General features: G+C 42.0%; 1 protein-coding gene across 4 annotated transcripts in view; it reads right to left on the bottom strand.

Moving 5' to 3' along the window:
• DIP2C (disco interacting protein 2 homolog C) overlaps nucleotides 1-18,138 on the bottom strand; it is a 421,423-nt gene that overhangs the window by 63,069 nt on the left and 340,216 nt on the right. For all 4 annotated transcript variants that reach the window (XM_080656660.1, XM_080656661.1, XM_080656658.1 and 1 more), the window contains 6 exons: nucleotides 17,498-17,607; nucleotides 15,812-15,892; nucleotides 13,251-13,374; nucleotides 12,633-12,754; nucleotides 11,647-11,758; nucleotides 11,452-11,561 (listed from right to left, as the gene is read on the bottom strand). In XM_080656660.1, coding sequence (XP_080512786.1) covers nucleotides 11,452-11,561; nucleotides 11,647-11,758; nucleotides 12,633-12,754; nucleotides 13,251-13,374; nucleotides 15,812-15,892; nucleotides 17,498-17,607 — 659 coding nt within the window. The remainder of the gene's footprint in view (nucleotides 1-11,451; nucleotides 11,562-11,646; nucleotides 11,759-12,632; nucleotides 12,755-13,250; nucleotides 13,375-15,811; nucleotides 15,893-17,497; nucleotides 17,608-18,138) is intronic.

Below are 18,138 nucleotides of genomic sequence, written 5' to 3'. Positions count from 1 at the left end.
GTATTTAAAGCATATGGGTTTTTCATTAAATGATATCACAAATATATTTCATTTCAAGTACTCATCAAACACATTTAGCAGTCAAAAGTTAAAAAAAGCTTTTATAAATTTGAGAAAAAGTTTAGTTATTCATTTCTCTCTGAGATTTCCTAGGGTCTATACTTACATGAAATGGCATAACCATCTATATATATAAAAGCCTAAGCACCGGTTACAACCAGTCAACCAAACGACAGGTCTACTGGTCACTATGATGCGCACTGACCACCAGGGGGCAGACGCTCAATGCTGAGGCAGGCTGGCCAACCTCCCACTGTCCCTCCCCCAAGCCAGCCGGCCCCGATTGGCCCCGATTGATGGCCAGGCTGAGGGACCCCACCCGTGCACGAATTCGTGCAACGGGCCTCTAGTGAAGTAATAATGTAGATCCTTTTATCTGTTTCAAGCAGAAATAGCTTCATTGAATAAAGATTTAATATTATAGCTTCCATTTCTGTAGATCATGAAAATGTACGATCAAAAGTGTGTTTCTCTTTTGGCTATGACAGTAGAAGGCTAATTTCAGTACTACCATAACTACTTTAAATGGTCTGAAAATGAATCTTTACTTTTAAAAGCTTCTGAGTAATTGTTTTATTTTATATTGCAAATCCTACTAAAAAGCAGAGGAAAGGATTCTGGGAAGATAGAGCAGGAACTTATATTCCTACCTGGGCAACAACCGCAGGGAAGAATATCATATAACCAGTTTGGAACTCTGGGATTTATTAAAGGCTTACAACTTCTAGGGGAGACTTGGATGGTAACTGCAATCAATTTTGGAGAATTAAGATATTCCTAGGTTTAAAAAAGTTGAAGGACTTTATTACACTTAAATCTGAGTGAAGGAAACTCTCTCAAGAGATCTCTACAGGTTGAAATAGGACACTAGACATAATTCAAAATCATTTGAATAAAAATTTTAGTAAACCTATCTAAAGGGCAATTATAAAAACTAGTATAATTTCAACAAGTTTGTGACTCCATTTTTTTCCTACATGATTTAAGAGACTAATACACTAAAACCAAATAACTATTAGTTTAAAAACTATCATTATTGTAACTTCAGGTTTAAATTCCACAATTTTTCCCTACATAATTTAAGAGACCAATGCATTTAAAACATTATAACCATATGTTTGGGGCCACACAATGTATAAAGATAAAAGTTTGTGACATTGACAACTGAAGAAGGTGGGGGTAAAGCTGTACAGGAACAATTTTGTATGTTACTGAAGTTAAGCTGCTATAAACTCAAAATGGGATGTTATAACTTTAGGATGTTAAATGGAAGTCCCATGGTAACCTAAAAAAAATAGCTATAGAATATACACAAAAGGAAATGAGAAAGGAATTCAAATGTTTCACTAGAAAAAATCAACTAAACACAAAACAAGAAAGTAATGCGGGGAATGAGGAACAGAAAAGCTATTAAGACATATGGAAAATTGCAAGATGAAAGAAGTCTCTTCTTATCAGTAATCACTTTAAATATAAATGGATTAACTCTCTAGCTAGAAGAAATTGGCAGAATGGATAAAAACTATGATCCAACCATATGCTGCCTACAAGAGATTCATTGTAGAGTAAAAGACACCAATAGTTAGAAAGTAAAAGGATGGATAAAGATATTTCATACAAATAGTAAGCAAAAGAGAACAGAGGTAGCTATATCAGAAAAATAGGCTTTAAATAAAAAAAGGTTACAAGAGACAAAAAAGGGCATTACATATTAATAAAAGGATTAATACAGCAAGAAGATATAACAATTATAAACATCTATATACCTGGTAAGAAACCATCAAAGTATATAAAACAAAAATAGAACTGAAGGGAGAAATAGAAAACTTTACAATAATAAGAGACTTCAATGCACCACTATCAATAATGGACAGACCAACCAGACATAAGGTAAGTAAAGAAATAGAGGACTTAACACAGTACCATAGTACAACACCAAAACATAAAGACACGGAGGGTAAATAACATATTACAAAACAATGAATGGGTCAACAATGAGATCAAGAAAGAAATTAAAAGATACCTTAAAACTAATGAAAATGAGAACACAACAACCCAAAATCTATGGGACACAGCAAAAGCAGTCTTGAGAAGGAAATTCATAAACAAATTGGACAACCTGGACGAACTCGACAAATTCCTAGAAACATACAATCTTCCAAAACTGAATCAGGAAGAATCAGAGAGTCTGAATAAACTAATTACAACTAGTGAAATTTAAGTAGTTTTTAAAAAAATTCCAACAAACCAAAGTCATGAACTGGATGGCTTCACAGGTGAATTTTACCAAACATTCAAAGAAGAACTAACACCTATCCTTCTCAAACTATTCCAAAAAAAATCAAGAGGCCAGCATTATCTCAATTCCAAAATCAGATAAAGATACCATAAGAAACAAAATTATGAATATAGATGCGGAAATCCTCAACACAATATTATCAAACTGGATCTAGTATTACATTGAAAAGATTATACATCATAATCAAATGGGATTTAATCCAGGAATGTAAGGTTGGTACAATATATGCAAATCAATAAACATGATACACCACATAAACAAAATGGAAAAAAACCACATGATCATATCAATAGATGCAAAAAAAAACATGTGATAAAATCCTGCACTCATTTACAATATAAACTCTCAGAAAAGTGGGAATACAAAGAAAATACCCCAATGTAATAAAGGCCATTATGACAAATCCACAGCCAATAACATACTTACTGGGCAAAAACTACAAATGTTGCCTTTAAGATAGGGCACATGACAGGGATGTTTGCTTTCACCACTCTTATTCAACATAGTAAGCTGGAAGTCTAAGTTACAGCAATCAGGCAAGAAGAGGAAATGAAAGGGCATCCAAATTGGAAAGGAAGAAGTAAAACTGCCATTATTTGCAGATGACATGATACTGTATATAAATGAATTCAGTAAAGTAGCAGGACACAAAATAAATATCCAGATATAAGTTGTATTTTTATATATCAACTAGAGGCCTGGTGCACGAAATTCATGCATGGGTAGAATCCCTAGGCCTGTCTGGCAATCAGGGCTGATCTGTGGGGCAACCAGAGGGGTGATCGGGGCCCCCACTCGCACCCACCTTGGCTGGCCTGGTGCCACTCGCTCGCCAGCCCCGCTCCCCCCGCCACCAGTCAGGGCCTGCAGGGTGGGGGCAGCTCCTGTGTTGAGCGTCTGCCCCCTGGTGGTGAGTGCATGTCATAGCAACCGGTCTTTCTGTCATTTGGTTGATTTGCATATTAGGGTTTTATATAGATAGATAATGAAATATGAGAAAGGGATACTAAGAAAACAATCCCGCTCACAATTGCTTCAAAAGAATAAAATACCTAGGAATAAATGTAACCAAAGATGTAAAAGACCTGTACTCAGAAAATTATAAGGCATTGAAGAAAAAAATTGAAGATGATACAGATAAATGGAAGCATATACTGTATTCATGAATAGGAAGAATTAATATAATTACAATGCCCACTCTACCTAAAACAATCTATACATTCAACACAATTCCTATCAAGGTACCAATGGCATATTTTATATAACAAATGTTCCAATAATTTACATGGAACCACAAAAGACCCAGAATAGTTACAATGATTTTGTGAAAGAACAGAGGTAGAGGAATTACACTACCTGATATAAAGCTATACTACAAGGCCATAGTAATCAAAACAGCATGATATTGACATAAAACCAGAATATAGATAAATGGAGAACAGAATAGAGAGCCCAGAAGTAAACCCATGCCTTTAAAGCGAACTAGAGGCCTGGTTCATGAAAATTCATGCACTGGAGGGGGGTCCCTCAGCCCGGCCTGCCCCCTCTCATAGTTTGGGAGCCCTCAGGGGCAGGAGGCGACCCGGTTATCAGGGGAAGGTGACGCCCCGTCACACCTCTGCTGCTGCCACTGCCAGCAGCGCAAGCCTCAGCCGGCCCTGGTTACCTGAGCCTCGGGTGGCCCTGGGCAGCTGCCATCCGAGGCTTGCCTGGCACCTCGGGCTGGCCCTGGGCAGGTGGGGAGCTGAGGGGACTGGAGGACTCCGGAGGCAGGCGTGCAGAGTGGCTGGACCCGCCTGGGGGCAGGCCTGGCCTTGCTGCATGCCTGACGCCCTGGCAGGGCTGAGTGGACTGGGTGCCTCCATCTTGTGGCTGTGGGCACTGCCATCTTTGAGGGCATGACAGTTAATTAGCATATTCCCTCATTGGCTGTGGGCGCCACCATCTTTGAGGGTGGGGCAGTCAATTAGCATATTCCCTCCTTATTGGCTGTGGGCACCGCGATCTTTGCGATGGTGCGAGGGTCAATTAGCATATTCCCTCTTTATTAGATAGGATTAATATTTGATGAAGGAGGCAAAAACATACAATAGCCTAAAGATAGTCTATTCAATATACAGGGTTGGGCATATCAGACAGACACATGCAAAAATATAAAACACTTTCTTGCACCATACACAAGAACAAACTCAAAATGGGTTAAAGACTTAAATGTTAGACTTGAAACCAAAAAAACATGGGCAGTAAAATCTCAGAGACTTCTCATAGCAATATTTTTTTCTGATACATCTCCTTGGGCAAGGGAAAGAAACTAACAAAATAAACAAATGGGACTACATCAAACTAAAAAGTTTTTGCACAGCAAAGGAAACCATCAACAAAATGAAAAGACAACCCACAAAATGGCAGAACTTGTTTGCCGATACATCTAATAAGGGACTAATATCCAAAATTTATAAACTGATAAAACAACACCAAAATACCAAACAATCCAATTTAAAAATGGGCACAGGGCCTGAATAGACACTTTTCCAAAGATGACATACAGATAGCCAAGAGACATATGAAAAGATGCTCAAAGTCACTAATCATCAGAGAAATATAAATTAAAACCACAATGAGAAATGAGATATCACCTTACACCTGTCAGAATAGCTATCCTCAATAAATTAACAAACAAGTGTTGGCAAGAATGTGGATAAGAGGGAACCCTTGTGCACTGTTGCTGGGAATGCAGGTTGGTGCAACCACTGTGGAAAGCAGTATGAAGTCACCTGAAAAAATTAAAAATGTAACTACCTTATGACTCCACAATTCCACTTCTGGAAATATATCCAAAGAAACCCAAAACACTAATTCGAAAGAATATATGTACCTCTATGTTCATTGCAGTGTTATTTACAATAGTCAAAATTTGGAAGCCGCCCAAGTGTCCATCAGTAGATGAGTAGATAAAAAAGTTGTGGTATATTTACAGAATGGAATACTACTCGGCCGTAAAAAAGAAGAAAATCTTATCCTTTACAACAGCATGGATGGACCTGGAGTGCATTATGCTAAGTGAAACAAGCCAGTCAGAGAAAGACAAGTACCACATGATTTCACTCATATGGGGAATCTAATGAACAAAATGAACTATCAAGTAAAACACAAACAGACCCATAGATAGCGAGCAGGCTGACAGCTGTTGGGGGATAGGGAGTTGTGGGGTGTGAAAGGTGAGGGGAAAAAAACTCATGGACACAGACAATAGTGTGGGGACTTTCAGGGAGAGGTGAGGTGGGGGGAGGTGGAGGAGGGTATAGGGGCTATAAATGGTACTTGACTTGGGGTGGTGAACACACAATATAGTGTACAGATGATGTGTTGTGGAATTGTACACCTGAAACCTGTATAATTTTGTTAACCAGTGTCACCCAAATAAATTTTTTTAAAAAAGGAAAAAACTTAAACACACAGAAAACCCCAACCAACCACAACAGAATACACATTCTTCTCCAGAGTCTTTGGGTTATTTTCTAGGATGAACCATATGTTAGGCCACAAAGTAAGCCTCAATCAATAGCTTTAAAAAATAGATAAAGTATCTTCTCTATTCACAACAGGATAAAGTTAGGAACTGGTAACAGGAGGAAAACTGCCCACAAATTTGTGGAATTCAAACAATGCACTCAGAAAACAACCAATGGATCTAAGAAGAAACCACAAGGAAAATCATGAAATAATTAAACACAAATAAAAATGAAAACACAATACTAAAACTTATGGGATACTGGAAAAGCAGTGTTAAGACAGAAATTTATAGCTATACACAATTATATTAAAAAAGAAGAAAGACCTCACATCAACAACCTAACTTTACAACTTTAGGAATAAGAAAAAGAAGAACCCAAAGCTAGCAGAGCAAAGAAATAATAAAGATTAGAGCAGGATTAACAAATAAAGAATAAAAAAATAGTAGAGATAATCAATAAAACTAAAAGTTAGTTCTTTGAAAAACTCAACAAAATTGACAAATGTCTAGCTAGATGGGCTAAGAAAAAGAGAGAAGATTCACATTGCTAAAATCGGGAATGAAATTTGAGACATTTACTGCTGATTCTACAGAAAAAGAATTATGAGAGAGTACTATAGATAGATAATCATACACCAATAAATTATACAATCCTACATGAAATAAAGAAATCCCATTTCATGAAATTTGAAACACAAACTATCAAGAAGGAATACAAACCCAGCTAGTGTGGCTCAGTTGGTTAAGCATTGTCCCCTGCACCAGGAGGTTGCAGGTTTGATTCCTGGTCAGGGCACATGCTCAGTTTGCAGGCGTGCAGGAGGCAGCCAATCAATGTTTCTATTTCTCTCTCCCTCTCCTTTCTTCTCTCTGAAACAACAAAACATTTTTTTTAAAAAAAAGAAGAAACACCAAACTTACCAAGAGTAAATCACGAGTAATGCGAAATCTGAATGAACCTCTAACTTGTAAAAAGATCAAATCAGAAAAAAAAAATTCCAACAAAGAAATGCCCTGTACCTGATGGCTTCACTGGTGATCCTACCAAACATTAAAGAAAAACTCATACCAATTTTTCCCAAACTTTTCCAAAAATACTGAAGAGAAGGGAACATTTCCTAACTCATTCTAAGAGGTGAACATTACTCTGGTACCAAAACTGGACAAAGACACTTCAAGAAAACTATAGATCAAAATGCCTTATGAACACTGGGATAAAATCCTCAACATATAATTGAGCATAGGAGCAAATGGAATTCAGAAGCACAATAAAAGGCTTATCCTATCCTATCTACTAAAGAGGGAATATGCTAATTGACCATCACTCCATCACAAAGATGGCTGCACCCACAGCTGAGGCCAAGTTCCCATAAGGAGCCTTAATGAGCAATCAGCAGGGACCTGAGGCTACGCCCACCCCCATGGGGCTTGACAGGGGACTTCAGGATGAGTCCCCCACCCAGCAGGGCTTGACAGGGGACCTCAGGCTGTGCCCCCCGCCCTGGCATCAGGCTGGGGGACCTCAGGCCGCACCCCCAGCCCCAGTGCCAGGCCAGGGGACCTGAGGCCATGCCCCCCGCCTGGCGGGGCTTGACGGGGGATCTCAAAGTACGCTTCCTGTCCTGGTGCTGGGTTAGGGGACCTCAGGCTGCTCCCCCGACCAGGTGGGGCTTGACAGGGGACTTCAGGCCGCGCCCACCCCCCCACCCAGCGGGGCTTGACGGCGGACCTCAAGGTGCACCCCCAGTGCTGGGTCGGGGGAACTCAGGCCGCGCACCCGCCCAGCGGGGCTTGATAGGGGACCTGAGGCTGCGCCCCCCTGCCGGGTGAGGCTTGACGGGGGACCTCAGGCCATGCCTCCCACCCAGGGGGCTTGACAGGGGATCTCAGGCCATGTCCCCCACCTGGCAGGGCTTGACAGAGGACCTCAAGGCATGTCCCCCGCCCTGGTCTGGGCTGGGGGACCTCAGGCCACGCCCCCCATCCTGGCGCCAGGCCAGGGGACCTGAGGCTATGCCCCCTGCCCGGCAGGGCTTGACAAGGGTGGGACTGGCCGGGTCTGGATCTATCCCAATGGGGGGCAGGGGCCGGCCGGGTCTGGGTCTCACGCGATTTTGAGGTGCATGTGGATGGGCGGGGATTTGACTCTGGGTCCCATGGTGAGCCCCAGACTCTGACAGGAGGAAGGTTTTCATATACATTTTACTAATTTTCTTTCATCTCTGACACTTCTATTATAGAGAAAGGGCAAATAGCAATATTAAATTATTTCCTCTAATTCATCTTCTTTTAATGTGCACGAATTTTGTGCACCGGGTCACTAGTACATTATGACCAAGTGGGCTTTATTCCTAGAATGCAAGGATGGCTCAACATATGACAGTCAATGAATGTAATACTTCATATTAAGAGTATGAAGGGAAAAAAAAATATGATCATCTCATTTGATGCAGAAAAGTATCTGAAGAAATTTAACATCCTTTCATGATAAAAATACTCAATAGACTAGGAATAGAAGAAAAGTACCTCAATATAATAAATGCAATATATGAAAACCCACAGCAAATATCATACTCAACTGTGAAAGACTGAACTTTTCCTCTAAGATGAGAAACAAAACAAGTCTGCCCACCTTTACCCTTTCCATTCAACATAGTACTGGAAGTTTTAGCCAAAGCAATTAGGTAAGAAAAAATAAATAAAAGGCATCCAAATTGGAAAGGAAGAAATAAAAATACCTCTGTTCATAGATGATATGATCTTATATGTAAAAAGCCCTAAAGATGTCACAAAATAATTGTCACAAATAATAACTGAATTCAGCAAATTACCAGGAAAAAAGTCAACATGCAAAAGTCAGTTGCATTTCTATAAACTAAATGAAAAATCTGAAAAATTAATTAAAACAGTTCTCATTACAATAGCATAAAGAATAAAATACTTAGGAATTAACTTAATCAATGAAGTGAAAGACTTATACAATGCACACTATAGCTCATTCCTGAAACAAATTAAAGAATACATAAATAAATAGAAACATATCCTATAGTCACAGATACTACCCAGTACTTCCTCAAAACAATACCAATTCAATGCAATTTCTATAAAAAAAATCTCAATGATATTTTTTGCAGAAATAAAAAAAAAAGCTCATTGTAAAATTTATATAGAATCTCAGTAAAACTTGAATAGCCAAAACAATCTTGAAAAAGAACAAAGCTGGAGGTTCCATAACTCCTGATTTCAAAACTTACTACAAAGCTACAATAATCAAAACAGTGTGGTACTGGCATAAAGACAGACACATAAAGCAATGGGATAAAATAGCCCCCAAACAGACCCTTTTATATATGGTCAAACAATTTCCACAAGTGTGCCAAGACCACTCATTGGGTAAAGGACAGTTTCTTTAACAAATGGTTCTGGGACAACTGGATATCCACATGTAAAAAAATAAAACTGGATTCTTACCTATACTGGATACAAAATTAACACAAAACGGATCAAAAAGACATAAATGTAAGACACCCAAAACAGTAAAATTCTTAGACAAAAGAATGGGACAAAATCTTTCTGACATTGGATTTGACAATGTTTTCTTTGATATTACACCAAAGACACAAGCACCACCAACAACAAAAAAATAGACGTTGAACTTGATAAAAATTTAAAATTTTGTGCATCAAAAGACACTGTCTACAGAGTAAAAAAAAAGTCAACCCAAAGAACAGAAGAAAATATTTTAAATATCATACCAGATAAGGGATTAATATCCAAAATATATAGAGAACTTCTAAAACTCAACCAAAAAACAACTTATTTCAATGGGCAAAGGACTTGACTAGACATCTCTGCAAAGAAGATACACAAATGGCCAATAATTGCATAAAAAGATGCTCACTGTCACTAATCATTAGGAAAATACAAATAAAAAATATAACCAGATATAACCTCACCCATTAAGATGCCCACTTTTAAAATAAACAAGTGTTTGTGAGGATGCTGAGAATATGGAACCTTTGTGCACTGCTGGTGAGAAGGTAAAATGGTACAGACAGTGTGGAAAACAGTATGGTCGTTCCTCAAACAATTAATTACACATGGAATTACCATATGATCCAGCAATTCTTACTTCTGGGTACATACCAAAAGAACTGAAAGTAGTGTCTCAAACAGATATATACACATTCATATCCACAGCAGCATTAGTTACAACAGCTAAAACACACAAGCACGGCAACTGTCCACCGATGTATGAGTGGATAAGCAAAATGTGGTATAAACGTGCAATGGAATAATATTCAGCCTTAAAGTGGAATTCTGACAGCCCTGACTGGTATGGCTCAGTGGTTGGAGCGTCGTCTCACGCATCGAAGGGTCATGGGGTCAATTCCCAGTCAGGGCACATACTCAAGTTGTGGGTTCGATCCCTGGTTGGAGCATGTACAAGAGGCAACCGATAAACGTTCCTCTCTCTCTCTTTCTTCCTTCCTCTCTCTCTATAATCAATGAAAAAAACATATCCTTGGGTGAGGATTGAAAAAAAAAAAAAGGAATTCTGACACATACTATTATAAGGATGAGGACAGTATGTTGAGTGAAATAATCCAGACACATACTATATGCTTCCACTTATATGAGGTATCTATATCTATATATATATATAAAAGCCTAAGCAATTGTTACAACCGGACTACCAGCCAGTAGCTATGACGCACACTGACCACCAGGGGCAGAAGTTCAACGCAGGAGCTGCCCCCTGGTGGTCAGTGTGCTCCCAAAGCCAACCTCCTGCAGCCGGCCAACCTCCCTAGGTCCCTCCCTGCAGCCAGCTGGCCCCGACTGGGGCCGATCGCTGGCCAGGCCGAGGGACCCCACCCGTGCATAAATTCGTGCACCGGGCCTCTGGTGTAGAGTATAAAAATCACAGAGAGAGAAAGGAGAATGGTGGTTTCTGGGGTTTGAGAGAGGGTGGTGGGGAGTCAGTGTTTAATGAGGAGAGAATTTCAGTTTTACAAGAAGAAAAGAGCTAGGGGGATGTGCAGGGGTGATGGCAACACAGCTTTTTAATGTATTTAATACCACTGGACTATGCACTTAAATTGCCTAAGATGGTAAACTTATGTTATGTGTATTTTACTACAGTAAGAAAAACTGGAGTGTAAATTGTGCAAACTCAGCAGTCAGACCCCAGAGGCAGCTAAGAGGGAAAGGGCTTCCTGAGGCTACAGGGAATTTAACAGCTCCTTGCTAAGGGCGTCCCTGAGCCTGGAGGGCCCTAATTCAGAGGGCACAACATAGGCAAAGGAGTCGGCAGCTGCAGTGAGCAGCCCTCTGGCAAGCGGTAACTGATCCCTTAAAAAGCAAGAAGCTCTTGTGCAGTTTTATAACAAATATATTTGGATTTGAGAACCAGCAGGAAAGAAAAACCTACGCAGTTTTTCAGTAGGGACTAGTCAGGCTGTGTTTACATTTTTAAAAAGTTGGAACATTTGGAAAGAACCAGTCAGCTTAGGTTACTACTGAAGTGTCCACACATTTTATAGCTCACTGCACACTGGGCAGACCGCACCCTCACCTTCACTCCAGCAAGCATTCCAGTCGTGGACACACTGAAATCCAGGTAAGCCAGTGTGTCCGGGTTGGAGGGTTTGTAGATCTGGGCTGGCCGCTTCTTTGGCAAATCATCTGGAGAGCAAAGCGAAGCTATTAGCACATCTGACCTAAAGGGAAAGCGGAGAAGGAACTGCACCTAGCTAGTTCAAGGACTGACCTGTGTCCAGTATGGGGGGCCATGCCCTGACATCGACGGCTGCAGCTGCCTCCCTGGACCGTAATAATTTACAGATCAGTTGTGTTGTCATTAAACAGGCCGAGCGACTCACCTGAGAGTCAGAGAACAGAACGGATAAAGGAAGGTAAACCACAGGTGAATCCTCACTGCACACGTGTCTGCTCTGTATGTTGAGGCTGTGTGGCTTTCAGAGCAGGTTGTACTACCAGGGACACAGCTCCTTGTGAGGAGGAGCTAGCATTGGCCAGCAGAGGTACAAGAGAGCCAGGAGTCCGACCACAAAGCGCCACACAGAGCTCGCGGACACTGAGGTCCCTGAAAATGTCTATAGCTGAGTGGGATCCAGTGTTAAGATCAGACTCAGAAAGGAGCTTCTAACCTCACTACTGACACCACTGGATGTTCTACTGGAAATGCCACATATGTCCACAAAAAAACCCTATTTTCTAACAGGAATAATGACCATGAAAGTACTCCAATATAACAACAAAAAAGTATTTGTGGGGTCCCCAAACTAACGTCCCCTGTGGTTCCTCCTCCAAAGGGAAAAAACTTTCCCAGTCCTCTTAAACTCCCCCAGACACAAAAGTTAAAATAAACCTATGCTTTCAAATAGGACATTTATAAACCATGACAAAAGAACGATAAAAAATGGGCGAGTTTTTCACCGGATCTGGCTTGCTGGGGCAGGGCCTGTAGGGACACCCTCTCTGGGGAGCTGCTTTCTCTAGGTATCAGGCAAGGCTGTCCTCTAGCCCCTAATTCCACACAAAGTTGTGCTCTTGCTTCCAGCACTCGATGGTGGCTCCCTGAGGGAAGAGGCCACATGCTGCCCCATCGCTTGGGTTGAAGACTCCCACATAATCCTACAGCCAGCCCCTCCCCCGAAGGCCCAGCTCTGGTGTAGAGCTGGACACTCAGGTCCAGGGCAGAAGGAAGCGCCCAGACACTCCAGGCGGTGTTACCTCCACAATCATCTTCACGGTAGGCAGCGTCGTTGCTATGTTCTGTGGGTGTGGGGGGCGGACGGTAATTGGCACACAGCCTGCGTACAGGCAACCGTAAAATGCTGCGATAAGGTCTATTCCTACACAAGAAGAAAATAAGAAGTTTTTGCTTGAAACAAATCAAACCATTTAATGGCTGTCATCCCTATCAGCAGAAATACTAGCCTGGAAAAGTCGGAAGGTTAAGTGGACAACAAACACCTTAAACACATTCTTTCCTCTTCCCGGGGGTTAACTGTCAGCACTTACTTCCATTTGGCCTGTTCTTTTAGGCACGAGATGCCAAAGCAGCCCATAAGTTTAATTCCTGTAATTTCTCTAAGGAACTTCTCAACTTAACTACTATTGATTAAATAAATGCCGCAGATATCTAATAAACAAGTTTAGATATGAGAGTCTTTGTGAAATATCGCTACATTTATGCCCCTAAAAGCCCTACAGCATGCAGTGTAGTCCCCGCAAGTGGCAGGGACTAGACGAGTAAGCAATTCTCGGTGACAATACAGCAACTCCAGACATCAAGCCCCCACAGGTGCCACAAGCTGTCTCATGCCGCTGCTGGTCCTGCCTTTTTACCTGGTGGGTAGACGAGAGCCACGTGGTCCCCATCTTGCAGGCGCCCTCTCTCCATCAGCATCACGGCTATCTTCTCCGCTCGCTTATGCAGCTGGACACATGTCAGCGAGTTTGCTATTGTACCCTGAGTGGGGAAGCTTTAGTGAGATACAGCTTATATACCATACAATTCATTTATGTAAAATGTACAATTAAGTATTTGTTAGTATATTCACCGTTGTGCCACCACCACAGTTAGTTTTAGAATGTGTTCATCACCCCCTCAAGTCCCAGAACCAGCAGCAATCACTCTCCTCCCTTCCTACTAGCCAGGAAGTACAGCACCTAAGTAGCATCTGGATATACTTGTGCTCACAAGAAATATTTAAAAAAATAATTACTTGACCTAACATAGGTAAACCTTTAAAAAAAAATCAACCTAGTGATTCTGGGTCTTAAGAGTAACTGCCATGGGCAGTAAGATTAATAGACAACACATCTCAGTGTCAATAATGGCATATCTGCCACTATTTTAATGTTTTACATTAAATTAAATAACACCTGAAAATATTGAAGAAACAGCCAAATAGGATTAATAGTTTAAAATTTTAAAGAAGCTGCTATAAGTAAAAAGAAAAATTAAGAGTTGGCTTATGGCCCTGACTGGTTTGGCTCAATGGATAGAGCGTAGGCCTGCGGACTGAAGCGTCCCGGGTTCGATTCTGGTCAAGGGCATGTACCTTGGTTGCGGGCACATCTCCAGTGGGAGGTGTGCAGGAGGCAGCTGATCGATGTTTCTGACTCTCTATCCCTCTCCCTTCCTCCCTGTAAAAAATCAATAAAATATATTTTTTTAAAAAAAGAGTTGGCTTATGTTTCCATTAAAAAAAATAAAATAACAGCGCTGGCCAGTTTTGCTCAGTGGTTAGAGCGTCGGCCTGCAGACCAAAGGGTTGTGGGTTTGATTCTGGTCAGGGGCACATGCCTTGCTTAGTAGCAGGTCCGATCCCCGGTCCTGGTTGGGGCAGTGTGGGAGGCAACCAATCAATGTGTCTCTCTCACATGGATGGTCTCTCTCTCCCCCACTTCCACTCTCTCTGAAGATCAATGGAAAAAATCTCCTCCTCCTCCTCCAGTGAAGATTAAAAAAAAAAAAAGAATAAATTTTAAAAAATAACAGATGGTCTTTTGCATGTAAACAAGGTCCAAGAATGTGAATGTAACTTTTCCGTGATTTGCAATGAACTGCGTCCTCACTTCCTACTATAAATCTTGTAAATGACTCTACCCTGTCCAGGACACTGCCGTGTAGGACAAAGAAGCAGCCGACAGGAAGCCTCACTCAGTCAGGAACCAATGGTTCCCCATCTCAAATGAGCCATGATCAAGGAGCAGAGTTCTCAGTTAACAAACTACGACACCATGGGGGGTGAGGGGGGTGCGGGGAGGAGGCAAGAGCTGGCGATGTGGTGGGCCATGGGTTGGAATGACAATGTTTTGGATATATTAAGCAAAATTCTTAAAATAAATTTCATCAGTTTCTTTTATCCTTTTTAAGTGTTACCTTTAGAAAATATAAAATTATATGTGAGGCTTGCATTATATTTCTATTGGACAGTGTTGAACTAGCAGGTTGACGTAAGTGGAAATTACACTGATAACAATGACAGCAATGATGTTTCTGACCTTTGGGCAGGTTGAGTGTCATGGTAAGTGTGCCTATGTGTTGGGGAGGGTGGGATGGACGCAGATGCTTGAGCCGATTCCACCCCGTGAATGGTCAGGATGTAGCTGCGTCCACATCAGAGCCTCAGCAAACAGCGGGCTGTGTCTCAAGGAACTCTGCCCGAGGCCCACCCTTTCTCCATGCTCATGGCTTTGACCTCCAGCTCACCTATCTGACTTTCTGTTATTTCTAATAACTCCTGTTAGGGTCCGAGGCATTCCCAGTGAACACATTTTCCCAAAAGACCCAGTGTCTAGCTTCAGCAAGTGATTAAACTTGGGATCAGGGGATGGGAACACACATCACAAAATTTAAAATAAATTAAGTTAAAATTCAATTTTACTTTAAAAGTTAAAGTAAAATTAAAACTTTAATTTAATTAAAGTATTTTCATTATAAAATAGAAATGGTTTTCATTCCTAAGAATGAAAGTCTATAATTAAAACAAACTTACAAAAAAGTAGCTCAGTATTAAAATAAGGATGTAAATACCCCATAGATCTGTAATTGTTCTTGGTTGCAGAAATCATTCATTATTCATTTTACTTATTTTGGGGAGAAATATTGCAAAAAATTGATAGAGAGAGAGAGAGAGAGAGAGAGAGAGAGAGAGAGAGAGAGAGAGGCGCGCATAAACCCTTATATTTTAAAGCAATCCTTCTCCCCCCAAAAATAAAAATAAATCAGAAAAACAAAACAAAATAAAAAAAGAAATCCTTCTTAATTGAAAAAGTCTCAGTCAAAATTGCAACAAATAACTGAAGGACTTCATGTAAGACTGAAGGGACAGGATGGGGTCAGCAAGATGAGGAAGAGCAGAGGGCGCGGCCCCCAGGGAGCAGCGGCAGCAGCTCACCCTGCAGTTGAGCAGCGTGTACAGGACGTGGTCGGGCGTGGTCTGGGCCCTCCACTGCAGGACCTCTGACAGGAACAGGAACTAGAACAAAGCATAGACGTTAGGACCGGTCCCCTGGACTGGGGGTTCATCTGAACATTTAAATGGGTCTAGTCTGTCTGAGTGCTTTTGGGGTGTGTCTCCACAGAGGAATGAGGACGCCCTGACAGATATGGTGGACAGAACACGCAGGTGCTCAGTGTTCTGCCATGACTGGGTTCAGACATGGAGACGTTTTCCGACACCTGCCCAAGGCAGGAGAACTGCACCCTTGTCGCCACAGATGAAGCAGCTGACACAGACACCTCTCCTGGGGCGTCTTGAAGATACCACGTGGCTTCTGGGTTGCAGGGCGGTCAGCTATGTCTTGTGGTATCATGGGCTCTCTTAGGTCTGTTGTTTAGAATGGCCACGCCTATGTCATCCAAAAGCACCACAAATCCCAGACAATGCGTATCGTGCTGACTCAGATCTCAGGTCAGGGTCCAGGAAGCACCAGGTCTACACTCAGTCCACGTCACTAACAGGTGTGCCGGAAGGAGAAACACAACGGCCACTGCTTTCAATATCACTCTATACGTTACCAAAGTCCCAGTATTTCAAATGGTTGATTTTGTCAGATTTCCTGATAGCTATACAGAGTGGGACCACATTTGGGTGACTCTTAAGAGTTATCAAGGCTGCCCCGGCCAGGTGGCTAGGCTGGTTGGAGTGTCGTCCTGTACACCAAAAAGGTTTCTGTTGCATACAGGAAGGCAACCAATGAATGTTCCCCTCTCTCTTTTCTCTCTCTCTCTCTGTCTCTCTCTCTTTCTCTCATCAATTAACACATTCTTCGGTGAGGATTAAAAAAGAAAGCTCTCCAGGCTGAAGAGTCATAATGGGACTTGAAGCCACATGTGACAGATCGTAAGGTGTCAGTGATGGAGTGGGCCGAAGGCTCCTGCTCCGTTCTTAAGGCTGCACTAAGGAGGTCTGGCTCCCAAATCTGGGTTTGAACTGATGTTTTCTTGCTTTTGTACAATCAAAGAGCTAAAGCTTTGCTATAAGGTCACTGTGCGGCAGTTTAGTGCCCAATCAGAGCTGGTGGGAAACTAGGAACAAGTGCTCGGGGCTCTAAGACCAAACAGGGCTACCCAGACCCTGGCCCCGGGCCCGCCAGTCCTGGGACTGTCATCCACCCTTCTGTGCCACTGGGGCATGTTCTACAACACTGCATCCCCTAAGAAATACATTTCCTTCTCTTTTTTTATTTGTTTGTTAATCTTCACCCAAGGGTATTTTTCTCACTGTTTTTTTTTTTTTAGAGAGAGTGGATAGGAGGGGTGGAAGAAGAGAGAGAGAGGGGAACATTGACATGAGAGAGCAATCAATTGGTTGCTTCCCGCATGGGTTCTGATCAGGGCGAAGGATAGAACCTGCAACCCTGGTATGTGCCCTTAACGGGGAATTGAACCTGCGACCTTTTGGTGCTTGGACCAACACTCTACTGAGTCACACTGGCCAGGGCATAAGCACATTTTCTTATAAAATTATATGGGTGTTTCTTGCAGAATCGAGGTGAAGAGGAAGCAGAGCCAGTGCTCCTGTAATTCAGCATCAGGGTGACGGGCGGGGACCCAGCGAAGGCAGCCCCTCTGCTCTCACCTTCCGGGCCTGGTCATTGTCCTCTATCTGACCCAGGTCTCTTCCGCTGGCCTGCGCAATCCTCTTCCCAGAGACCAGGTTCCCCACCATCACGGAGGCAGGGCCGATTTCTGGAAAGAAACATGCGTGAGGAAAACATGTGAAATTCCCACAAACATGACTGCCCACCTTGGTAAAGAGCTTACTCCGGGGAAATCCTTTCAAAGACGTGGCTTTGAAAACCAACTTTATTACAGTAGGGTTTCAGAGAGGTCATGAGGATGATGATGATGGCAAGTCTAACCTTGATGAAGGGTCGACAGAAATGACGTGATCACAAATCCCCCAGTGCCGCCCAGCCCACGGCCTTTACTTTCCAGTTAGGGGGATGCTTCCGTGTCAAGTCTCCTCACATTAGTGATGATAAAAAACAGTGCACAAGACAAATACGGAATTTGAAGCATGGCATATTTCACTGCTGAAGAGTGAGACTCCTGGCTTGTGAGTCTGGTTCCAGGTGTGATTACACACCTTGAGAGCTGACTGAACAAACCTTGTTTTTAATAAATGCCTCTTGGGATAGACTTGGGTGTAATCCTGTTGAAGGATGTGACACAGTCACTTGTCCATGTATGTCATCAATGGAAAGGGTTAAGTTCTGT

The sequence above is a fragment of the Plecotus auritus genome (assembly GCF_963455305.1).
Source record: "Plecotus auritus genome assembly, chromosome: 1".
In the NCBI taxonomy this organism is placed as follows: domain Eukaryota; kingdom Metazoa; phylum Chordata; class Mammalia; order Chiroptera; family Vespertilionidae; genus Plecotus; species Plecotus auritus.
This window is presented reverse-complemented; position numbering and strand designations above follow the sequence as displayed.